Below are 23,209 nucleotides of genomic sequence, written 5' to 3' on the forward strand. Positions count from 1 at the left end.
CTAGCAACAGTTTGCAATAATTTTATTTTTGGTTTGTTCTCCTGGGACAATATAAGCTCCAGGAGGGCAGAGACCACACCTGTGTATTCATTATTGTGTCTCTAGCATCTAGAACAGTGTCTGGTCCATAATAGGTTCTCAGTTAAAAACTTGTGATAAATAAATGAACCAAATCATGAAGTCCCCTGGCCTGCCTATGTTTAGAGACTTTCCAGTTTCAATCAGTGACCAGGGTTTCTGATCCGTTCTAATGACCCAGATGTCCTTTGAGCCTATACTGCTATGGACCTCTATGCAGTTGTGTAGCTATCATTTTTGTGCTTCAATGGATAGTAAAAGTTTTCACTGCTGAAAAGACTAGCTATGCAGAGGTAACGCTGCATGAGAGGTCACAGGGCAAGAACACTCAAGAACATTCTAAATGGCAAGCTTCAAGTTCAGCTCATTCTTCCCTACGTCTCCCTATCACCTACCTCTTTGACAGAGAGCTTAAGAAAAAAGTTATTAGGAGAATTTTCTCTTGGCAGTGCCAGTTTGTAAGTCACCAATGACATGATCGGAAGAAAAAAAGATAACTCACCTACATAAAAATTAATGTAAATAAAAGCAAAATCTGGGTTTGGAAACAAAGTGACACGGTGGGCTGTCTAGGTCCTCTGTTGGCTAGAACTGCTGACTATGGAAGAGAATGCAGGCTTTACAGCAGTAGAGAGGCTGGAGGGAAGGGTGTGTGTGGGGGCGTTGTGGGTATGCGGACCAGCGTTTCTCCTCCTCTCTCCCTCCAGGTCTGGCTGAGCTCCTTGCGGTCACTCTCAGGTGGGAGGTAAGAACAGGCAGCTGGCGCTTCCACAGCACATTCTTAGGCTATTGATGCTCTGCTGGAGTAGAAGTCGGGGACTTGGAGCCCCGTGTGAAGCGTGACCTAGGGGAAGAGACTGTGAGTCCTGGAGGCACTTTAGGAGCCCCCCCCCCCAACTACACCCCCTCCCCAGGGCACAGTGGGCTTGTTCCTAACTCAGCAAGGGATCTGTTCACTTTTCTGTAACATCTATTCTAGTAGACATCACAGAGAACTCCAGTAGAATTCAGCCTGTGCTAAGAACCTGGCCACCATGCTGGGTTCCCTGATCCTGGAAACACTTGATAATATGATTTGAATCCACCTGCCTCTTCAAAGAATTCTGGGGAGATTGTGTTCCTTATTACTGAAGACAGAGGCATTAATTTGCAGGTAGCAAAGCCTGTTGGCCACATTGCAATGATCACTGCCATATCCATGGATAGAGAAAAGATGAGCAGACAACCCTTCCCCTATTATTTGTCCCCTAGTTATTTCAATTAGGATAAGCCTTTCACTTTCGGATGGCCTAGATGATTGCCAAGAATGAGGAGACATGGGCACTTAAACAATTTCACTGATTTCTGTCTAACCTCAGACCTCAGTGGATGGCTGTACCAATCAGGCTAGAACCATTTCATGCAGTGCTGTCTGTCATCTCTCTCTACCTTGTCCCTGTCTTCCCCAGTCTAAGAGTCTTTCTTTGAAGATACTCAGAACATCCCAGAAACCTCTAAAGAGCATTGAGTACAATAGTCTTTGCAAGGGAAAAGACTATTGCAGCTAGAAAAGCGGAAAACTTTGAATGAGTGTTTTCCAAAACACACTTCTAGGGAAATCTATGGCTTTGTTTGGTCCAATGCAGAGCCAAGCTCTTGATGGATTAGATTTCAGCCTTCCAGAAAAACCCATCAAGTTGCAGCAAGAGAGAAGGGCAGAGGTCACTGGGTTGCAATCACTTCTACTGCACATACTGATAAATAACAATGGTTTTTTAAAATAGCTCCCAAGATGGTAGTTCTGTATACAACAAAAATCACGAGCGCTGTGTTGATGCTTAAGCCCTAACTATCTTTTGGCAGTCATTTGCTGAGTGAAGTTCACAGCCAATGTCGAGTTCCAGCTCAAGACGGAAGTGAGCGCTCCCATCTTAGCAGCAGCTGGTAGGGCACCTCCTCTCCCATGCCCTGATCTGTTCTCCAACAGCCCCCCATCTGCCCCAGCTGTGGTTTCCTGGCCCCTCTTTGCCAGTGTGAAGCCCTTCACATCTTAGAAACTTTGTCCTGGCTGTTCCCTCTGCCTGGAAAGCCTTACCCAGCTCACTCCCTCACTTCCTTCAAGGCTCAGCTCACCAGTGACTGCAATAAGGCCCACCTATGCTGACTACCCTGCTTAGGACTGCCACTGCCCTCCCTCCCCTGGCACTGTTGGTCCCGTACCCTTTCTTTGTCCTCTCTCCACTGCATATTGCCTTGTTGTTGTTATTGTTTATTTGCTAAGTCGTGTGTGCCTCTTTGCGACCCCATGCACTGCAACACGCCAGGCTTCCCTGTCCTTCACTAACTCCCTGAGTTTGCTCAAACTCATGTCCATTGAGTAAGTGATGCCATCCAACCATCTCATCCTCTGTCGCCCCCTTCTCTTCTTGCCCTCAATCATTCCCAGCATCAGGGTCTTTTCCAATACTGCCTTCTAATATACTATATAATTAACACAGCTTATAATTGTGCTTATTATTTACTGTGTCTCTTGTAACTAGAATGCAAGTTCTAAGAGGGCAAGATTTTCATTTCTGTGTTTTCACTGATAAACAACAATACTTAAAATACTTCAATAGTGCCTGACATATCAAAGGTACTCAGTAGATATTTATTGAATGAGCAAATAAGAAAACCCTGTTGTTTTTATTTACAAAAAATCATTACTAACTGACTTGCAGGCAGGGGCTATGCTTTCTCTCCCTAACAGAAGCGATAAGACTGCAGTGGAGACGCCCCAGATTTCTAAGCATCCTGTTAGCACTTCAGGCTCACACCTTCACTTCTCAGGCACTCCTGGGGCTTTGCGTCAGTCATTTCATTTGCTTTCAGGCCAGCGGGTTCAAGAGTTTCCTTTCCACTAGAGAGGAATCTAGGGCTCAGGAGGACAGTCATTAGCCTGCCACCAGAGAATCCCAGTTTCCCCCGCTGCTGTTCACCAAACTGTGTCTAAATATAATGAAGGGGCTTATGCTGGTCTGGAATTATCTCCCTTGTCACGTCTGTCCTGCCCCGCACCCCCCTCTCCTCCGAGTCTTGGTCTGGGCCCTCCAAGGTGGGGCCTAAGCTCACCGCCCCGCGGGCAGCCTCACAAATGGAGCAGCCGCTCACCTGCACGTTCCTGTTGAGGCTGACTGCCGGGAAGAACAGGCCCTCCACGTTCTCAAACGCGATGGGACCTTGCTGTTCATCGTTGATAAAAAACGTCAAGGTTTTTCTATTGAAGTCGAGGAGGACCCCAATCGTGGCCCCCTTGGTGATCCCTCCCTCAGTTCTGTGGAAAAAGAAAACACGGGGTTTCACTTGCCCGTCCTCCTTCTAGAAGCGCCCTGTTTGCATGGTTAAACCAGTATTTCTTAACCTGTTTAAAATGATCATTCCCTACCCCCGGAACCTTTTAACACATTTTTTTCCTCTTAGTGACCCTGCCTCACATAAATTTTAATGCCACAGATACACTGTTTATCTTCTCATGTGCTGTATGTATAGCTGTGTGGTGCTGTCCTCAGTCGCTTTAGTCATGTCTGACTGTTTGTGACCCTGTGGATCACAGCCCTTCAGGCTCCTCGGTCCATGGGATTCTGGGATTCTCCAGGCAAGAATAATGGAGTTGGTTGCCAGGCCCTCCTTCAGGGAATCTTCCCACCCAAGGATCAAACCCACGTCTCTTACGTCTCCTGCTTTATATAGAAGAGTCTCCTGCACTGGCAGGCGGATTCTTTAACACTCACGCCACCTGGGAAGCCCATGTATATAAAAAAGTAAGATCTGCTTGCTCCCTGAACCAATTCTCACGCCCCTGTTGAGAATGCACAGGTTCACTGCGCTGCTCTGCTGTTGCTAAGAGTGAACCCCTTCACACACAGTGTCCACACGGAGTCATAAGCATCAAGCACCAGGAACAAAAAGTAGCCTTTAGGCTATCAGAACTTTACCTAGAGCCGTGTCTCAAGTTGTGAATTAAGCATCATTCAATCCAAAATGATTTAATTTGAAAGTCAAAGTAAAGAGGCACTTAAGCTGAACCTAGAACACAGGCATGAAAAATTGGATTTGGGGGCTCATGCTATCCATTAACCAGAAAAACTCATTCCAGAAAGATAGTAATTTGGGGCATACTGAAATTTAATTGAGAAGCTAGAAGCTCTCCATAAAATGGCAACATTGAAGAGGAATCTCCTCTCTGTAAGGTGAAAGAATTATACTGTAGGAGCTGGAGTGATTGTCATTGGAAACAAATTGTGTCTTATGCTTTAACTGATGGTTTCATATAAGCCATTAAGCCTGGATAATCAGATTTGTCCTTTTCCTCCTCACTGAGATCTAGCAGTACTGAACTTCAGCCTCACAGACATGTGAGAGTGTTTTTCTTTTCCCCTTGGGATGCAGTACACAGACTGCGCACAGTCGTTAAAAACACAATATATATCAAATATAATAAATATATATTAAGTATGTTAAAAACACAATATCAATTGCGTCTTGGCATTTTCTCAGTTTCAGTAGTGACGGCCCTGGTGACATGCAGTTTACATGCAAGGAGACATGTTCTGCTTTAAAAAACTGTTTCTCTGCATAGTATGGCAGTTTCGTTATTACCCCTTCATTCCAAAATAAAGAAGTTGAAAGGGAAAAGTAAGGGGGGTACACAGGTGATGGCATTAGGGATCTGGTGACAGAGGGTCCCTCAAATGTGAATCCCTGAAGGTAACAGCTTTTCTACACATAGTAGGATTTGAGACTAGGCTGGAATGGCATGTGTGTGTTGCAGTGAAAAGGGTAAAAATGAGGAGTGAGTCTTTTTCTTTCCTGCTCCTGAGAACCAGGAAGATAAAGAGAACAGTGAGCAGGCCTGAACAGTCCTAGTTTTTTTTTTTTTCACTTCACTGCTCCTAACTCTGTAGGTCTGTGACTAAGTTTGCTTCTTTTGCCCCCTAACTCTGCAGGAGCTACACTTCACACCTATTTTCCTTTGATTCTGTGCTGCATACATCCCCTATCTGGTGTTTACCCTTATACACCCTTCCCGTTGTAGTTACACATCAGAAAGAAGGCCACAGAGCCATGGAACTGCCAGACTCAGTTACTGGGTTACTGACACCAGCCAGTATGACTGTCTTTGAAACAATGCAAGAGGAAGAAATCAAGATCCTAATACCTTTGTTCCTCATTGTATAGAAGCCCCTAGACTCCCTATGGTGGGGGAGGCGTGAGCCTACTGTGTTCCCCTTTCCAGTGGCTGAGAATTTGAAGCCACCTTTCTATTTCCTCCAAACTCTGTCTCCCTATTTTTCATTTGGCTTTGGTGGGCAGAGAAGGCCACGATTTTGGCCAGCAACGTGTGCTCACGTCAAGGGACAGTGAATGAAGCATGACTGAATGTAGATGTAGAGGCACTATCCAAGGGAAGAGGAAGTGGAGGCCCTAGAAGGCTAGAAGAGAGGCAGTGATGAGCACAGAGAAAAAGCTGAGACAGTGGAGCCCACTGCTTACCACTGCCCGACTCACTTTCCTTCTGACTGAATACAGCTGTAGTCTCCCACACCCCCATTCCAGACACCAATAAGAAGATAGCCTGGGGATGCATTTGAGAATAGGGTGGACCAGGTTCCTAAGAGACACTTCTCTACCTAGGAAATTTGTGAAAAATACATTTGAGGAAGAAAACACAAACCAAATGAAAAAGGAAGTCTAGAGAAAATATTATAGTATGAGTTAAATTATAATTGCCTAGATTTTGGTGGTAAAGGAAAACCTAAAACAATTCCTGTGTTCTCTTTCCCCAGCAAACTGGCTGCTCTGAATCCATATACTAAGAGGGTTCTTCAACTATAAAACTATCCAAACTGGCATCCATAAGATTTAAATATATCATAAATTTAAATAAACCCATAAGATTTAGTTTAAAGTGCTCAATACCACTGAACAGTGGTACTGATAATAATAATAAGACAGTGGCTTCTATTTTCAGATGCTATTGATGGGAAGCATTTTTGCATGTCTCATTTAATCATGGGAACATTTCTGCATGGAAAAATATGATTTTCCTAATTGATGGATTTGGAAACTGATGTTCAGAAAAACTGAGTATCTTGTACACAAGTGCTTTTCTGGTAAGTCGTAAGACTGTGTTTTAGAATCCTGGAATGTTTTTCTCTAATGAATATTCATGAGGATTCTTAGTTTGCAGCCCTAAGTGGAATACAGCAATGAGGGGTCTAAGAAAGTGTTCATGTCCCTGTCATTATGCAAAAAGCAAAACACCAGGATAGACTTGGCTAAGAGCAGTAGAAGGTCTACTTAATAAAGATGGTCTGCCCGACTTCCTTCATGCTGTCTACTTAATAGGTCTCTGAACTTGGGCTATCGTTCTGGACCAGAAGCCAGCATGAAGAAGGCTTGCTTGCAGGGGGCTGCAGGATACCTGTTGGTGTGCGAGTTGTTGTGCATGAACCAGCTCCGGTTATTGTCCACATACATTGCCCAAGCTTTGTCGTCCTTTCCTAACATCACATCCTTCATCACGTCGATGCGAGCCACGCCAAAGGCAGGGTCGGGGTGGTTGTCGTAGCGATCCACTGTCAGCTCCCAGTAGTGGACGCCCTTGGAGAAACCGGTCTTCCCCAGCACCACGCGGTCATCGTAGCTGCTGCAGGTCACCGTCAGGTTGTCATTGGAGAAGATGATGTCAGAGTGTGCCGAGCCAGGGTCGAAAGCAAACCAGGCCACTGGGGACAACAGAAGGGAGGGTGGTTGGTTACTAAGACGGACCCAACGAGTTCACACGGTAATTTACTCCTGGGCGGGAGAGGAGTGTTTTGTCCCATTTTCATGCTTCCATGCGGGAAGGAAGTGTCCAGAGCCAGAAGGGGCCATGAGTGAGCAGACAGGGGGCACGTCCTGGGCTGGGGCTCTCTGCACCCAGAAACAGATGGATGACACACGACCGATTCAGCAGGGGTTACCTGGCTCAGACTGCACTCCCAACCAGGTGATCCGGGAGTGAAGTGGCATCAAGTCCCTTCACCCAGTGACTGGCAGAACAGTACACCAGAGACATAAGGGAAGAGGGATGCACTAAGAGGCCTGTGTAACCCTGAGACGGGAAGGCTAGTAACTAGAGTCCTAGATGGAGGAGGGATAAAACACACTCAGTGAAATACGGAAATACTCCTTCCACAGAAGTGCTCAATTTAGTTGTTTTGAAAATTTCCTCAGTGTTCATGAAAACTCAGAAGCTTTGGAGCTATCAGCAACAGAAACTAATTCTCACGAGTGATTGAGACTTGGATGTAAGACCGGTTGCTCCTTTCATCACAAATACAGTGTGCGTGTTACTCCTAAAACATGTAAAAAGTATTGGCGATTAGGTGCAGATGGAATGATGTCTTTGTATATAGTGCTGTGCCTGGGTTCCAAATGCCACCTACCAAGAACCTCCTCCGGACAGACGGAATTGCTGATTTATCAAACTTGTGAACCACCTCACATGCATTTTGGTCTTTGCTATTGGTAACAGAATAAGGTTATTCCATACCTGCCAACAGCTTTTTAATGTCAACTGTTGTCATTCCAAGTGAAAGGCATGGGAGAGAGAAATAGGAGGCAAAATTGACACTGATAAGAATACATGTCTCTTTTGATAGACTAACACCAAAAAGGGCTAAGTTTAAAACTGCATACACTATAACCATTGGTCTGATTAGTACCTTTTGCCCACAAGTTTTCTGCTTATAATGAGTGCTTGCATTGTTGTACAAGAAATCTGGGGGGAAAGTAATCTTCTTTGAGGTACAAAATTTAAAAATACAGGCATCTTTTCAATTTTTTCTAAGTATGAGATAAATTGCTATAGTGGGATTTGAATGACAATTCAACAATTTTTATTGACATAGAATAAGCTGCTACCATTTATTTTGTGAAGGGAATGGAGCATACCAAGCACATAAGTAAAAGATAACAATTACAATAGGTATACTTGCCTAATTGAGAGTAAGATGCAGATTGTGTCTCAAAATTGCATCCTATAAAGAGATACTACACATCAAAGCTATGAAACAACAACCAAGTCAATAAAGATTATTTGTATACACATAAAAAGCACCGGCTGAATAGTCACCAGAGGCCTGATTCATGAAAAACCAAAGCCCTTTTTATGTTAGTTTACTTGCTGGAGTAAAAACTGCTTCTCTGCTCTTTCAAAATGAATAGTAGATCTTTTTTTTTTTTTAATTTAATAAAGTCTCCTCCAATTGTTTCTAAACTGTAGAGCTTAAATTTTTATTGTCTTCTAAGTTTAACCTTTTCCATTAAAGTTTTCATATTCAGAAGAAAATGAGAAAAATTCATCCAATTGAAGTGGAGAAATCACTGAATCTTGATAAAGCTCCATTCTACATCACTATTCCATGTTCTTCTAACTCTGGTTGTGCCAAAAGGCCTTTATTGTGACTTGGGCCCGAGTCAAATGATAATTATAGAATTAAATATGTGATGCAATCCATATGTTAATAAAGACATCTGGTAATTATTAATAATGACATGAAATAAATGTAATAAAGACAAAAATGGCCTCCTCTCTTTCTCAGATTGTTTTACTACATCATCCTTTTCACCTAAGGGAGGGGAGCCAGCATGGGGGCTGACAGGGGTGGAGTGACCTCAGAGATACATTAGAATCACCTGTGGAACTCTTGCATCCACCTCCCCCTTCCTTAATATTTGGGTACTCTTACCTCTTCCATGAGAGGCTACATCAGGGTGAATGAAGCATTCTAGTCTTAAAATGTTCAAAGGCGTGTGAACTACAATTTAAAGTGGTGCTAGTGGCTGAAATGTGTTTTTGATGAGCACCAGGACATCTCCTAGAAAGGATCATTTAATTTTTTTTTCAACTCAGCAAGGCCTTTAAGTGCTAAATTAAGGATAATCCACTGAATTGAAAGAATTTTAAAAGAATTAAGGAAGCACCTTAGAAGGGACTAATGATTGAATTAAAAACAAAATGTAAAGACTATGACCTTACTTTTGGTTACTTTATTTTTCTCTGAGATGAATTCCTATGCAAAAATGGCTGATTACTTATGTTTGCTGCTATTGCTACTGCTAAGTTGTTTAGTTTCTATCAATTATTATCTCAAGTCCTACTCACAGCTGAGAACTTAGTGAGTATGCAACACATGGAATTTTAAAACTGTATCTCATCCAGCTCTGGAAATAAATCTGCAGAATGTGAATAGGGCTTTTAAATTTTTTAAATGAATCATGCCTTGTGCAAATCATTTTCCAAACAAGTTTTCTGAAATCTTTTTACACTACTTTAAATACACCATCGTACATTTAAGGTTCAACGATACAACAATGGTGTCAAATACAGCCATCAAATATCCCCAAACCCACATTTCATTTTATTTTTCAGACAATATACACTACAAAGACTATAACAATATTTCAGTACATTAGACACAAGTGAAGAGTTCCATAACAAAGCATGTTTAAAAGCCAATAGTGCACAGAAAAACAAGAAGAAACATAAAAGCACAAAGAAAAACAGTCATTTTAAAGAGAGCTTGAAGTCCCTGCATCCTTTTTGCACTGTCATGCTGTGGCCTTCTTCATTCCAGGATGTGGGATGAGCAAACAGAATAAAATAACAAACAAAAGAAGCCTCTGGAAATGTAAAATGTGCATCATGTGTAGCCCTGATTACAATATAGTCCTGAAGAGATCAAATGGGTCTGCGTCTTAGACGTTTTAAGATTCTATTTTCTAGACAGAGTTCATGGAATAGTATCACTAGTCCAACTTGAAACCTGAAACCCTGTCACAACCCTCTCCGCTGTGGGAAACTTCGGGAGGCCTGACTTCTCTGTGACTCCCATCTTTGGGCCTGAGGCTAGTTAAGGCTTTCTGATTTAGCTGGTGATTGTTCCTTCCCTTTGCTTAGAAAAAAATCAGCCTTGAGTACGACTGTCTGACCAGTGAGCAAGGCTTTTGCAGAAAAGACTTTCACTTTCTAATCTCTGGTTTGCCTGCTTTGCATGATGCATTCTGCTGTTGGCAAGTTTTTTACTTTTTTCAGTAAAGATCTCTTGAGTCTATGTTTAATCAGACCACTCCAGGCTGGATGCACTGATCCAGTCTCCCAGACACAGCTGGTTTCCTGGATACAGCAGGGTTGCAAACCTCCAAACTAAGGCCATAGCCTCCCCTCAGCCAGCACCTGTGCGTGCTACGCCATGGCATGTGATGACAGAGCAGGGTTCCCACGGTGGTGGTACCAGCTTGTGCAAAAAGAACAATTTCACTCATCACTTTTCAACGCCACTATATACACTGACCACAGCTTGATGTTTATCCTCACGCCACACAAACAAGAATGCCACAAATCTCCCATCATCCAAATGCTCCTCATACCGGAAGCAGGCCACAGACATAGAGATTAGCTCTCTGCCCTCCGCACGCACATGAACAGCAAGAACAAAACAGGTATTTCCAAGATGCCTTCAAGGCACAGAGATCAAGAGGAAAGGTCAGACGAGCTCGGCTCACCCGGTGCATTGAGAGACTGTAAAGAGGAATGCAAGCTCAGCTGGTGGGGTGAGGATCGGAAATCAAAGTAGGCTCTCCCGGGGAAGCTGGGTTGTAGATTAAGGGTGGAGGAGAAAGGACTCATTCTACGGAGCGGCAATCTTTCCGAAGGCACTGGAAAAGGGACTGTCTGTTCTTCTGAGTCTGTGTCTAAATGTAAGATCAATGCAAACTAGAGATCAGAAATCTGCCACCTGCCGTGCACGCTTCCCCAAGACCTGCCTCACGAATGCATTTGCACAAAGCCTCATCCACCCCATAGAGGCCAATGTGGTTTAGGGAATTCTCGGCAGGACAGAACTCAAACCAAAGGATACATCAAACATAACAAACAATTGTCTTCATTTTCCCTTGATTTTTATGGGTACAGAAAGTATTGGAAGTTTCCTTTTAATTAAATATCTTCAGAGTTGAACTTAGAAACCTTAAATTTACCCATTGATGACCAAGAGATCAACACTTTACCTTCTTCACGTCTATTGGGTATTACTATCTGTACAACAATGGTCTCTGAAAAGGTTTCTATTTAGGTGGTGACGGTTTTTTACTAACTCTGCTGTTCCATATGCTCCCTTTTCTCTCTTAATTTATAAATTTCTGTTTCTAAATGGACAAGATGGTTTTTCTATACCAGCATACTCAAGATTTGTTCTTTAAATCAGAGAAGGACAGTGGGCTGAACAAGTAACCAGGAAAGGAGCCTTACCTTTGTTTCTGAATTAAGATCAGCTCTTAGGGGTGCCCTTTAATATCTCTGGTTCTCTAAGAATAAATGACCACGGGCAGTGGTGAGGTACATTGGTCTTTATTGACAAAAATATTTTCAGATAGGTCTGGAATGAAGATGGCTATTATACTATATATATATATATATATATATATATATATATATATTTGTAAGGACATATCAATTGCTTCAACTAGTTTTAGAATTTAAAGTAATTTAGAGGTAGTTTCTCACCTCTAAATCACTGAAATCATTCCTTTCTCGTTTGTTAAACAATAGGTGGCTGTAGGCTGTAGAATGATCCAGTCAGAGACACATGTTTTACCAACTGGGGACTTCTCAGAACTCAATTTGATAGTAACAATTCAGGAAATACAGATAGCATGATGGTAGTATTCTAGTTCCAAAACCACCAAGGAAATTTCTTCTCATTGAAACAATAATTTTGTTTTGGTGGCTAAAGTGTTCCTGGGAATATTTTTCTGGTTTGAGTTTATTAGCATGTTCCTCTGTATTGAACACATCCTTATTCTATCAAAATGCTATTCCATGCATACTCAATGTAGCATATGTGTGCAGAACGGGATCCTATTTGAGAAGTTCAGAGCAGGGCACAGCAGGTTTCAGTTTAATACTGCCAACCCAGCCTCATTTTTATTTTTGAACTTATAACATTAAAATGAGCTTTTCAGGCTACTTTTTTTTAGCTTGGGGGAAATTTTTTTCTTTTCTTAATAAGTACAAATGAGTTTTTCAGAGAAAAGGAACTGCTATTTATGGAGTTGAGGCATTGTGTTCCCAATAATACATTCCAATTTTCTTCTACCTAAACTTCATATGGTTGGAGTAAATTGGCATGTGTGACCATTTCTTGTTAAGAAATGATTTATGTTATAATTATCTCAAAAGAGAATTAGTCTTTTAGTTTAATAGAAAAAGTTGAAAGACAATTGCACAACACCACAAACTAATATGGGCATCTTTTAGGGGGGGAGTTTACAACTGTATTTATCTCAGTGAAATGTTTTTAACAAGAATTTTCTTAGAAATGCATTTTTCACCAGGTGATAACAATTAATTCATTATATTTAAAATGCTTGTTGCTCCAATAATTAAGGAAAAGGACACACATAATAAAATGAATTCTGGAGTATACCGAACCCCCGAGCAATCATCTGAAAACCAGTGAAGAGACGTGTACTATACCCAGACTCGGGGAGCAAATCCAACCCCATCATACTCACCTCTTCTAGTCTCAGCACCAGGAAGGAGCACCTAGAGCTGGTGATGGGACCACTCTGCAGGATGGGTGCTGAGGGCAGCTATGGCCATTCATGGGGTTAGTAACTGAACACTGAAATGGTTAGTTTTTCTACCCTTTATGTGAACCATTACTGATGACCCAGTTTTCCTTGAGTTCTCTCAGTCCTGAGCCATGTTTCCTATTCAGGCAAGCCTACTTAATATCCATGTTACCCAATCATTCCATCTCTGCTCTGAGTTTTTCTTACCTGTGGTCTCCCATACCCTACCAGCTGGGCTCTTACCTTGTACTCCTACCCCATCTTCTCTAAGGAGTTTTTAAAAAAATGTCCTACTGCTTCATGAAAACGGTCCAAATGGAGCACGAGAGAGAGAGAGAGCACTTGATCCCAGCAAGATGCTCTGTGCCTTTCTCCCTTGGCACAGGGTGCAAATGTTAGGTCAGTCGCCTATAGGTCATCTACACCACTTGATAATACCTTAGGTTGCAGGAGTCTTCGAGGGAAGACACTTATCTCGATGTCATCTGGGCAGCAATAATAAGCTTCCCCTTGAAGTCCCCTCGGTTAGGGATCTCATGGCCTCTGGGCAGCACCCTTCTGTTGTAGTTATTGCTTACACTGTTCTGGATATACCACTTTGGGAGCCCTACTTCTCAAGTGTAGCATTACTATCGGAGGCCATATTCAAGAGCAGTCACAGTTCCCTTCAAAAATAATCACTCTTCTGCGATAAACAGAATTGATTTCCAATCTTTCTTCTAACGTATGGATCTCAAATCTTTACTCTCCTCATTGTGCCCCTCTGGACATGTTCAAAGACATGAACCAAAGGCAATAAGACAAAACTGGGAACAGTAATGCTACACCCATGTTTAGCCAAATCACACAACTCACACTGAGCACACACACAGCTATGGTGTGTATTCTGTTTTATACCCTGGGATGCAGAAAGGATGTAAACCCACTTCCTTACCTTTCCTCAAAGCATAACTACTGAGATCTGGAGAAGGCTTTTCAGCCATTAAAATTCTATTAGTCATGACAAAGAGGAATTGGGTTAGTGTTTTTTTCAGAATACGTGATATGAAGCTATGTTTTAGGTTATAGCTAATATTCAGGATAATTATTATTGATTTTTAACACATTGGTCACTAGAGAAAGATAAATATCTCCTTAAATATTTTAAATTTCTTATGTTTCATCACATGTAGTGATCCTGTCTGCTGAAGAGCTTTGGTAAGCAAAAGCAGTTTAGCCAAAAGAGCAAGGGAAAACAATGCCAGCTGAATACTGGTGTAGCAATTTTGGGCATATCAGTAACTCTGGGAGAGGGACTATGTTTATAATGGGAATGTGTCAGGACATGCTTTCCCTCAGCTCGGTCAGTGACCGTCATTCTCCTCTGGTCTTTGCCTGGACCACTTTCCCTTTCCACCTGGAACTGGTTGATTCTGGAGTTGGGGCCTCTGTTTGAAAGAAACAATCAAGAATTATCAAAGCAAAGATTGACTGGGGACCAAACTTATTATTTACTGACTTTTGGGTATGAGGCAAAAAAAAGGATATTTAAGTGGTGTAGCTCTTTTTGACTTACTGAATATTTATTTTATTTTTTCATTAGCAGACACTGTATTAGAACTGAGTAACTAAATGGGAAACATTTAGAGAAAATCTGTCTTATACTATTGATTTTTACACTTTTGAAGACAGAATTTCTTGACTGATTTCAACATGTACAGTGCACTAGAGATTTCTATGGCTGTTGTAGACTCTTTGGAAATGTGTAGTCTTTGAGGTGTTAATTTTGGAATTCAAAGAGGAAAAGCAAATTGACAGGGGTTCCTTATGACAATGTATATTAACCCAGCTCCCTTTATGCTCTTGTAGAATTCTTGGTTATCGTCCTGTCTGGTATGGAAAGCTTCATAACTTAAGCAGCCTTTGGACACTAGTTCAACAAAATGGTTGTATTTCAGAGCAAAATAAGGCAAATATGTCACTACGAGTTGCACAAGCGGCATTAAAGATGAGTTCCAGTTCCATTATAAACAAAATGTAAAATAATTTGCTTTTGTTGGGAGGACTTTAAAGAGACCAAGAAATGAATGAAGAAGGCGAAGTTTCCTTAAATGATCTAATAAGCACCCCAAGTCACAATTATGTCCCACTGGTACATAATTTATAATGAAAGGTGGTATTTTAATCTTTCTTAAGTGTAGCGTTAATTGCAGTTGAGAAGTGAGAAACAAATCTGTTTTGAAAAGCTCCTTTTAAAAGAAGAAATGAAACACCCTCTTTCCACCCTGGGACAGTTGCCCACTCTGTCACCAAGTCCTCCATTCCAGTTTAGAACATCAGGTCATTATTTACAAGGAAACTATTAATACAAAAGATTGGATGCAAAAGATACCGAAGGACCCCCAGAGGGTCAGATGCAAAGTGCCTTCCCCAGAAGCAAAAATAGGGTTTGGATCCAATTCAGTCCTATGAAAAATCAGGAAATTCCCTGGGATGTCATACATATTGTCAAAATTAAAAGGAACAAAATCTCTTTTTTCTCTGACCTTTGAAAGCTATCATTATGCCTCTCACTTTGGATTTTGTAAAATCTACCTGAATTTGCTCAAGTATGATTTACCTACCTTGAAGAATTTGTCCTGGAAATGCATATTCTTCTAAATAAACACAATTTTGGGGGGAGGTGGCGGGCTGATGCTCAGAGTCAGAAAGAGTAAAGCATAGGCAGACAGAAAATATCTCCAGTGGACCACACACTGTCCTTTATATGATCCTTTATTAACTATCCCTATTAGTGTTGCATTTTCAGTATCACAGGCAGGCTCTGAGAACCACTACACCCCTGGAGGATACAGGAGGTGGCTATACTTGTTCATAGCATTTACTGAAATAATTCACAGCTTTCAGCAGTAATTTTGAAGAAAACCAGGATGTATTCATTATAAAGAATTTAGGGATCATCTAAGTTTAAAGTGTTAGAGACAAAACCACCCCCTGCCCCCCAAAACAAAAACAAAACCCTGAAGTCCAGAAAGATTAAGGAATTCATTTAAGCCACACTACCAGCTGTGATGTGACTGGATAGGGACACAGGCAGATCAGTTCCTGGTGGATACAGTTTTGGGGGTGGTAAGGTCATTGCTCTGTTTTGTGCCTTGGAAATGTATAAAATGTAAGGTTGATGCTATAGGCCATGGGCATGTATTGGTGGTCTCAGGGGTGACCCAGCTTTGTGTAGATGATCTAATTATCATTCTCCAAACCCTGCATTATATTGAGGATGAATCTTTCTTATCGATATATAGAGTAGTTCTGGGGACTGTGGTGGATGCAGATTGAAAGGCAAACACATCACCCTAGCCTTTGGGATTCTGGTCACATGGGATGGGTGGGCTGAGAGCAGGTGAGGTTCTTTTTCTCCCACAAGGTTACATCTTCTCCTGTGGGATGGGGGATGTCTTAGTGCAGCAAGGTTTAAGAGTGCAGTGGCTACCCCGGCCCCCAATTACTATAAAATATCTGCAAAGAGATTGTGAACAAAGGCATCTGGGGTCATGCTGGGCCTACATTCTGCCTACACTCTGCCTGCATCACTGACTATTCTCTGGGTTATTTCCTACGATGTGTGGGAGAAGGCGCTATCACACTTGAAAGGGAACTGTGATGCTGAGAGTCTAACGGGGAGAAAAGGGCATTTTAATCTTTATGAATAACCTCTTCTATGTCCCCCTTTTAGAAAGCAATTTCTAAGACATCATTTCAAGAATCCCAACCCTTTAGTTGTCATTAGATAAAACAATCCTGGAGTGTTGGGCAGGTGGCTCCTGTGGATGTTCAAGAAAGAGGATGCTTGAGAGCACATTTTCTCTGTGCTCTGAGTTCCTGTGTGTGGGCAGTGCTGGAATTTATAGCTTTATCTACAACCTGATTCTCTCACCATCACTGATTATTCTTCCCACTTGGCCTCACAGTCGAGATCTGGAGGGCTGAGCGTTTCTGTGAATAAGTAACTTTTCGGTTTCAACCTGAGCAGGGATCCCAGTTCCAGATTTCACTTGGTGGGGTCCTTCCAGGACCTCAGAGATGCAGCTCTGACATCCTTTTCCTTCTCAGGCAGCGACTGGTCACTGCCTGCTGAAAAATGTCCACACTGGGGAGAACCTCAGCCTGGGCAGGTGTGTGTATGTGTGTGTGTGTGTGTGTATGCATTAAGGAATGACAGCCATACCCACACCTCCTTCTTAAAGCAGAAATATCAGCCTGGACAGGTGTGTGTGTGTTAAGGAATGACAGCCATTCCCACATCTCTTTCTTAAAGCAGGAATAGTATTCTTTAGAATAAAACTCTAATGTGACTCTTTGAAAGTGTTAAAAATCATATTTCTGCCTGGGGTTTCTGGATGAATATGTGAAACAGCTACACAGTACTGCTTCTACAAGCTGTTTTCAGACATCTAGCAAATAGACTTAGGATAGCTTTCTCTCTTTCCCTCCTTTTGGTTGAGTGCAAATAGCACTGTTCTCATATCAGCATCAAAATGTACTGTGCTGGGCACTGAAGCTGAAAGGCTCAGGCCTGACACATTATTTATCCTCTCCTGGGCTCCATTCTGCCATATGTAAAGTGGGGTAACAAGAATAATATTTTTCTCATAGAGTGTGGTAGGCAGAATAATGACCTGCCAAAAAAATGTCCATGTCATAACCCCAAGAATCTGTGACTATGTCACCTGATATGGCAAACGGAACTTTACAGAATAAATTAAGAATCTTGAGATGGGAGATTATCCTGGACTACCAAGGTGGGCCCAACGTATTTAATCACAAGGATCTCTTATAAAAGGAAAACAGGAGGACCAGAGTCAGAAAGAGATTGGAAGATGCTATGCTACTGGCTTTGAAGATGGAGGAAGGGGCCATGAGTCAAGGAATATAGGTGGTTTCTAGGAGCTGGAAAAAGAAACTGAACAGATTCTTCCCTAGAACTGCTTCCAAGGAATGCAGTCCTGCTGATGCTTCACTTCTAGCCCAGTGAAACCTAATTAAGATTCTGACCTTTAGAATTGTAAGGTGAAAAATTTGTGTTGTTTTAAGCTACTAACCTTGTTGTAATTTGTTAAGGCAGCTATAAGAAAATAAAACATAGAGTAAATCTGGAATGCTACAGTAAGAGAACAGAAGAGAGGTTTAGACACTAGTGATGGGTACAGAGGTACAAAGTCTATATAGTGGTCATAGAATAAATAGAGAAGAATCCTTATGTTTTCCTTAGGCCCTTACAGAAAATGGATAGCTTTTATACAATTCCTCCACTGAATTTCAGTATCCTATAAATACTTGCTGACTTTCACGTTGCTATCATTTTTACAGAATCTTTTAAAGGATAATGAAGAAAGTTCTTAGAAGCTCTACACAAAATGAAGTAGGGCTTATTATCATAGTATTTGGTGAGGGGAGGGGGAAGTACTTACATTGTGATTCCATAAAGCCTTCTGAGATATACTTAATACCCTGTGAAGCATCACTATGAACAAAGCTAGTGGAGGTGATGGAATTCCAGCTGAGCTATTTCAAATCCTGAAAGATGATGCTGTGAAAGTGCTGCACTCAATATGCCATCAAACATGGAAAACTCAGCAGTGGCCACAGGACTGGAAAAGGTCAGTTTTCATCCCAATCCCAAAGAAAGGAAATGCCAAATAATGCTCAAACTACTGCATAATTGCACTCATCTCACACGCTAGTAAAGTAATGCTTAAAATTCTCCAAGCCAGGCTTCAGCAATACGAGAACCGTGTGAACTTCCAGACTTCAAGCTGGTTTTAGAAAAGGCAGAGGAATCAGAGATTAAATTGCCAACATCCGCTGGATCATCGAAAAAGCAAGAGAGTTCCAGAAAAACATCTATTTCTGCTTTATTGACTATGCCAAAGCCTTTGACTCTGTGGATCACAATAAACTGGAAAATTCTGAAAAAGATGGGAATATCAGACCACCTGACCTCCCTCTTGAGTAACCTGTACGCTGGTCAGGAAGCAACAGTTAGAACTGGACATGGACCAACAGACTGGTTCCAAATAGGAAAAGGAGTACGTCAAGGCTGTATATTGTCCCCCTGCTTATTTAACTTACATGCAGAGTACGTCATGAGAAACGCTGGGCTGGAGGAAGCACAAGCTGGAATCAAGATTGCTGGGAGAAATATCAATAACCTCAGATATGCAGATGACACCACCCTTATGGCAGAAAGAGAAGAACTAAAGAGCCTCTTGATGAAAGTGAAAGAGGAGAGTGAAAAAGTTGGGTTATAGCTCAACATTCAGAAAACTAAGATCATGGCATCCGGTCCCATCACTTCATGGCAAATAGATGGGAAAACAGTGGAAACAGTGGCTGACTTTATTTTTCTGGGCTCCAAAAATTACTGCAGATGGTGATTGCAGCAATGAAATTAAAAGACGCATACTCCTTGGAAGGAAAGTTATGACCAACCTAGATAGCATATTAAAAAGCGGAGACATTACTTTGCCAACAAAGGTCCGTCTAGTCAAGGCTATGGTTTTTCCAGTGGTCATGTATGGATGTGAGAGTTGGATTATAAAGAAAGCTGAGCACCGAAGAATTGATGCTTTTGAACTGTGGTGTTGGAGAAGACTCTTGAGAGTCCCTTGGACTGCAAGGAGATCCAACCAGTCCATCCTAAGGGAGATCAGTCCTGGGTGTTCATTGGAAGGACTGATGTTAAAGCTGAAACTTCAAAACTTCAGCCACCTGATGCGAAGAGCTGACTCAATGGAAAAGACCCTGATGCTGGGAAAGATTGAGGGTGGGAAGAGAAGGGGACAACAGAGGATGAGATGGTTGGATGGCATCATTGACTCAATGGACATGGGTTTGGGTGGACCCTGGGAGTTGGTGATGGACAGGGAGGCCTGGAGTGCTGTGGTTCATGGGGTCGCAAAGAGTCAGACACGACTGAGTGACTGAACTGAACTGAACTGAACTGAACCAAGAGTTCCAGAATACATACTGACTTTTAAATGTATTAGGTGGAAATCATTCTAAAATACATTGCATACTTTCTGACTTTCTTAATCTGAGCATATGCCTAAGAACATTCTCTTGGTTTTTTGAATTTTTCAGTTTTTCCAGTTACTTTCTTTGGTCAAGGCTTCCAACAGCCTCAATTCACTTCTATACCAATTTCTTCTTCTCTCTTCTAATGTGATGCCTCCAATCTGTTGTGCTCTTTGAAAATGGGTCAATGAACTCAATGGAGTTGTGGGTAAACTAAGAGTAGGTGAGAGCCAAGTGACACCAAGGGATCAACTGTGAGAATATCACAAAAGCTTCTGTATCTTTTTTGTGTGTGTGTGTGCCGATCATAGGTCATTGTTGCTTACATCTTGATTCTAAGATGACTACCCATGTTGTAGGGTGGATATCTTAGTTCTGGAGAGATGAGGGGGTACTGCAGTTTTTCGCCACTCTTAGCCAGGTGCCATGAGATTCAGGGAGGAGGAAGAATAAAGTCCATAAGCTCTAGGGCAGGGACATGCTATGTGCATCTCTGTGATCATGAAATCGACATGCTCAGTTAATGTTTTTGAGTGAATAAGGATTCCTTTGCAAAGTCAGCTCAAGGCATATTTTGAAGTCTTTGCCTTACGTACAGTTATTCCTTCTGTTTAGATTTCTCTCTCTCTTTCTGAGAAGTCTTTCCTTCCCTTTATATCATATCCATTTTCCCTTCAGGATGTTGTATTTCATGTCACTATTAGATGTAAGACAATCATATTTTCTATGAAAATATGAATTAAAAACCTTCTCTTAGAAACGTTTTTACTTTTAGAAGAAGCTGCTTGTTAGTTGAAATTAAACTCTAAATACTAGTATTCAGGTGATATTAAAAATGGAATGGCTCATAGGTTTCTCGTGTAATATCTGGAAGCAATTTGCAAACATAGATGAAGAGTCTTTAAAATGTTCATATTCTTTAGTAATTCTTAGAATGTGTCCAAGGAAAATGATCTTTTTAGGCAAAGGTTTCTATTTTTTACACAGAAGGTGCAACTCTCTGTGCTTTAATTTCCTGAAGGATTGGTGAGCTGCAGCTTCTTTTCTGCTGAGAAGGCTGCATGAAGTGGTTCCCTGGCTCTGAGAGCTGAGTGAAGTCAGGGAAAGATCTTTTATCAGCCAGATAATAGCATCAGTGAATTATTTGAGTGCCAGGAATATTATCTTTGGTCTATCTATTTTTTTCTCCAGATTTGAAACAAAGGGGGAAAAAAGTACAGTCTATTTAGATAGGTAGGAGAAAAGTAGGGGGAAATAAACAAAAATTTTCTGTTCTGTTCTCACCCATGTCTAAATTGTTTTTGGCAAGAGAATAGACTTCAAGACACAGAAAAAGCCTGAGGACTTTATTAACAGAGCCTTGTTATATAATATTTTAAACAAATACTCTTCTGCAGATGGTTTCAGAGACTGTGACACAACCATCATGGATATTAAATGAATCATTTAGAAATATATATATAACCAGGCTATGGGCCTTATTTTAAAATTTCATTAATATTCTTAACTGCCTACAGTTACGCTTCTTCTTGAGTCAGGGTACTTTGGTTTAGATCTTCAGCTGGCCTTATTCTCATGGCAGTTTTAAGTCCATTCTCAAGAGCTTTGCTTTCAGGGAACTAACCAAACCTGAATTCATGTCATTAAGTGTTTTCCCTTCCTTATCTCTTTTGGTAACACATTCTTTATAATCTCCATTGCATTAAATTATTTTTCATTGTTTTCCTGATTCCCTTACACAAATCATGTCTTCCTTATAGTCCCCTTTCCCCTTCTCACAGTGTTTATCATAATTTGTAAATATGCAATATTTGTGTGTCTATTTCTTTAAGGCCTGTCTCTCTTCCTAGACGGTGAACTCCGTGACATCTGGGGTGACCTCTGCTCAACGTTGAATACCCATATCATAGCATACAGCAGACACTTATCAAATAATGCCCAACAAATAGACAAATATATTTGCTTTTGAAAAAAAAAGGTCAGAAGTCACAACAAACAACGTGTTTTACCTTTAGGTCAGCAGAAGGTTTTGTGATAGTTCAAAGGGTAAAGTGACAAGTGATTTCAACCTTGGACTAAATGCATGAAAATACAAGTTAGACTTGCTATCACATATGAAATTGTACCCTTCTGTGATACAGACTTTTTATTTTGAACCTTGGAAAGGGGTTAACTCTTGCTAAAAACAAAATAAAAGATTTTGTTAAAGTAGAAAGCAAACCAACCATCCCATCACCCACAATAGCAGCAAAGAAAAAAATCTCCACAGTGAACCTTTTCAGGAATGGTAGGAAATAAGATTAATAAAGTATAAATTCAGTTAATATATCAAAACTCTGTTAATATTTTCTCATTGATTTCTAAAAAACAAAAAATTCTTTAGGTCTATATTTTTCTCAATGGTTACAGACTGATCAAATCTCTCTCTTGCTTTTTAAACAAGCTATTTGCTATGTTTTTTCTTGCTTTCTAAATCTTGTCTTACTGTTAGAATGAATTAGAATGAGGGAGAAACAAATAGAACAAACCAAAGTTATGGAGAAAGTATGTGTGTGAACTTTATTTCATCATGAGAAAATCACTTCTGTGCAGTAACAGAGAATACTGACATCTACACGATGATAGGGTGTTCTTTGTATTTAGATACATACCTTATATTTGTACACAATATATAAAATTCATGGAGAAAATTAATTTCTACAGTACAGTTTCTTTGTTGGAAGAGGACTTGTTCCGTTAGTTTCTTTTAGAAAATGACCCCCAGTTCTGTGACTGTGGTACCAAGGATCGCAGTTCCAATCCTGTAATTTATTAGACACCATAATCTTATGAACATTAATCGAAACTTAGAAACTACATCCTCCTGCAGGATGAAAAGAGAGACATAAGTGCTCAGGCTGCTATGCTATAACTGATTTTAGCAGAATAGTATGATTTCCATGATGCATTATGAATAGAAATAGTTTTCCCGTAGGTCTGGTAAACAAAGATTAACAACATTGCTACAAATTGTCTGCCTGCTCTGATGGCATGCACTTCACTCTTTAATCAAACTGCTGTATACACACATGGGAAACCAGGCCATCCCCCTTGAGGCCCTTCTGCATGGCACCTAGGAAGGCTCCTGGAGGGCTTTAGCACTTAGCATGGTGCTTTGGGAAGGCAACTGCTCTCAAGCTGGTAATTCTTTTCCCAGAGAGAAGCTGCCAAAATGAGAGTCCCAGAGGAGGCTTAGCTACCACATCCCTATAACCCAAGTCAGGGTAGGTCACGTGGGCTTGTCCCTTTCATTGAATTCTTCTCTTTGAGTAGCATCACTCAGACACGCAAGTGCTCCCTAAGTGTGGTTTTCACAGCTAGGGGCCTTGCTGTGGGATTTAAATTGTGCTTGTTTTTAACCATGTGAACCATCTTAGAGGGTGACTGGCACATGCTG

At 41.2% G+C, this 23,209-nt stretch overlaps 1 protein-coding gene across 19 annotated transcripts in view; it reads right to left on the bottom strand.

Annotated features, from left to right (window-relative positions):
* Window positions 1–859: 859 nt before the first annotated feature.
* The window catches only part of TRIM9 (tripartite motif containing 9), a 113,755-nt gene continuing 91,405 nt past the window's right edge, over window positions 860–23,209 (bottom strand). For 5 of the 19 annotated variants that reach the window (XM_065941497.1, XM_065941491.1, XM_065941495.1 and 2 more), the window contains 3 exons: window positions 6,521–6,824; window positions 3,208–3,370; window positions 860–922 (listed from right to left, as the gene is read on the bottom strand). In XM_065941497.1, the coding sequence (XP_065797569.1) occupies window positions 860–922; window positions 3,208–3,370; window positions 6,521–6,824 (530 nt within the window). Of the gene's footprint in view, window positions 923–3,207; window positions 3,371–6,520; window positions 6,825–7,633; window positions 7,658–8,078; window positions 8,121–10,647; window positions 10,837–23,209 lie in introns of all 19 variants that reach the window. The other 14 variants (XM_065941490.1, XM_065941482.1, XM_065941478.1 and 11 more) reach the window with 9 other exon arrangements.

This window comes from Muntiacus reevesi, chromosome 7, assembly GCF_963930625.1.
Source record: "Muntiacus reevesi chromosome 7, mMunRee1.1, whole genome shotgun sequence".
NCBI lineage: Eukaryota > Metazoa > Chordata > Mammalia > Artiodactyla > Cervidae > Muntiacus > Muntiacus reevesi.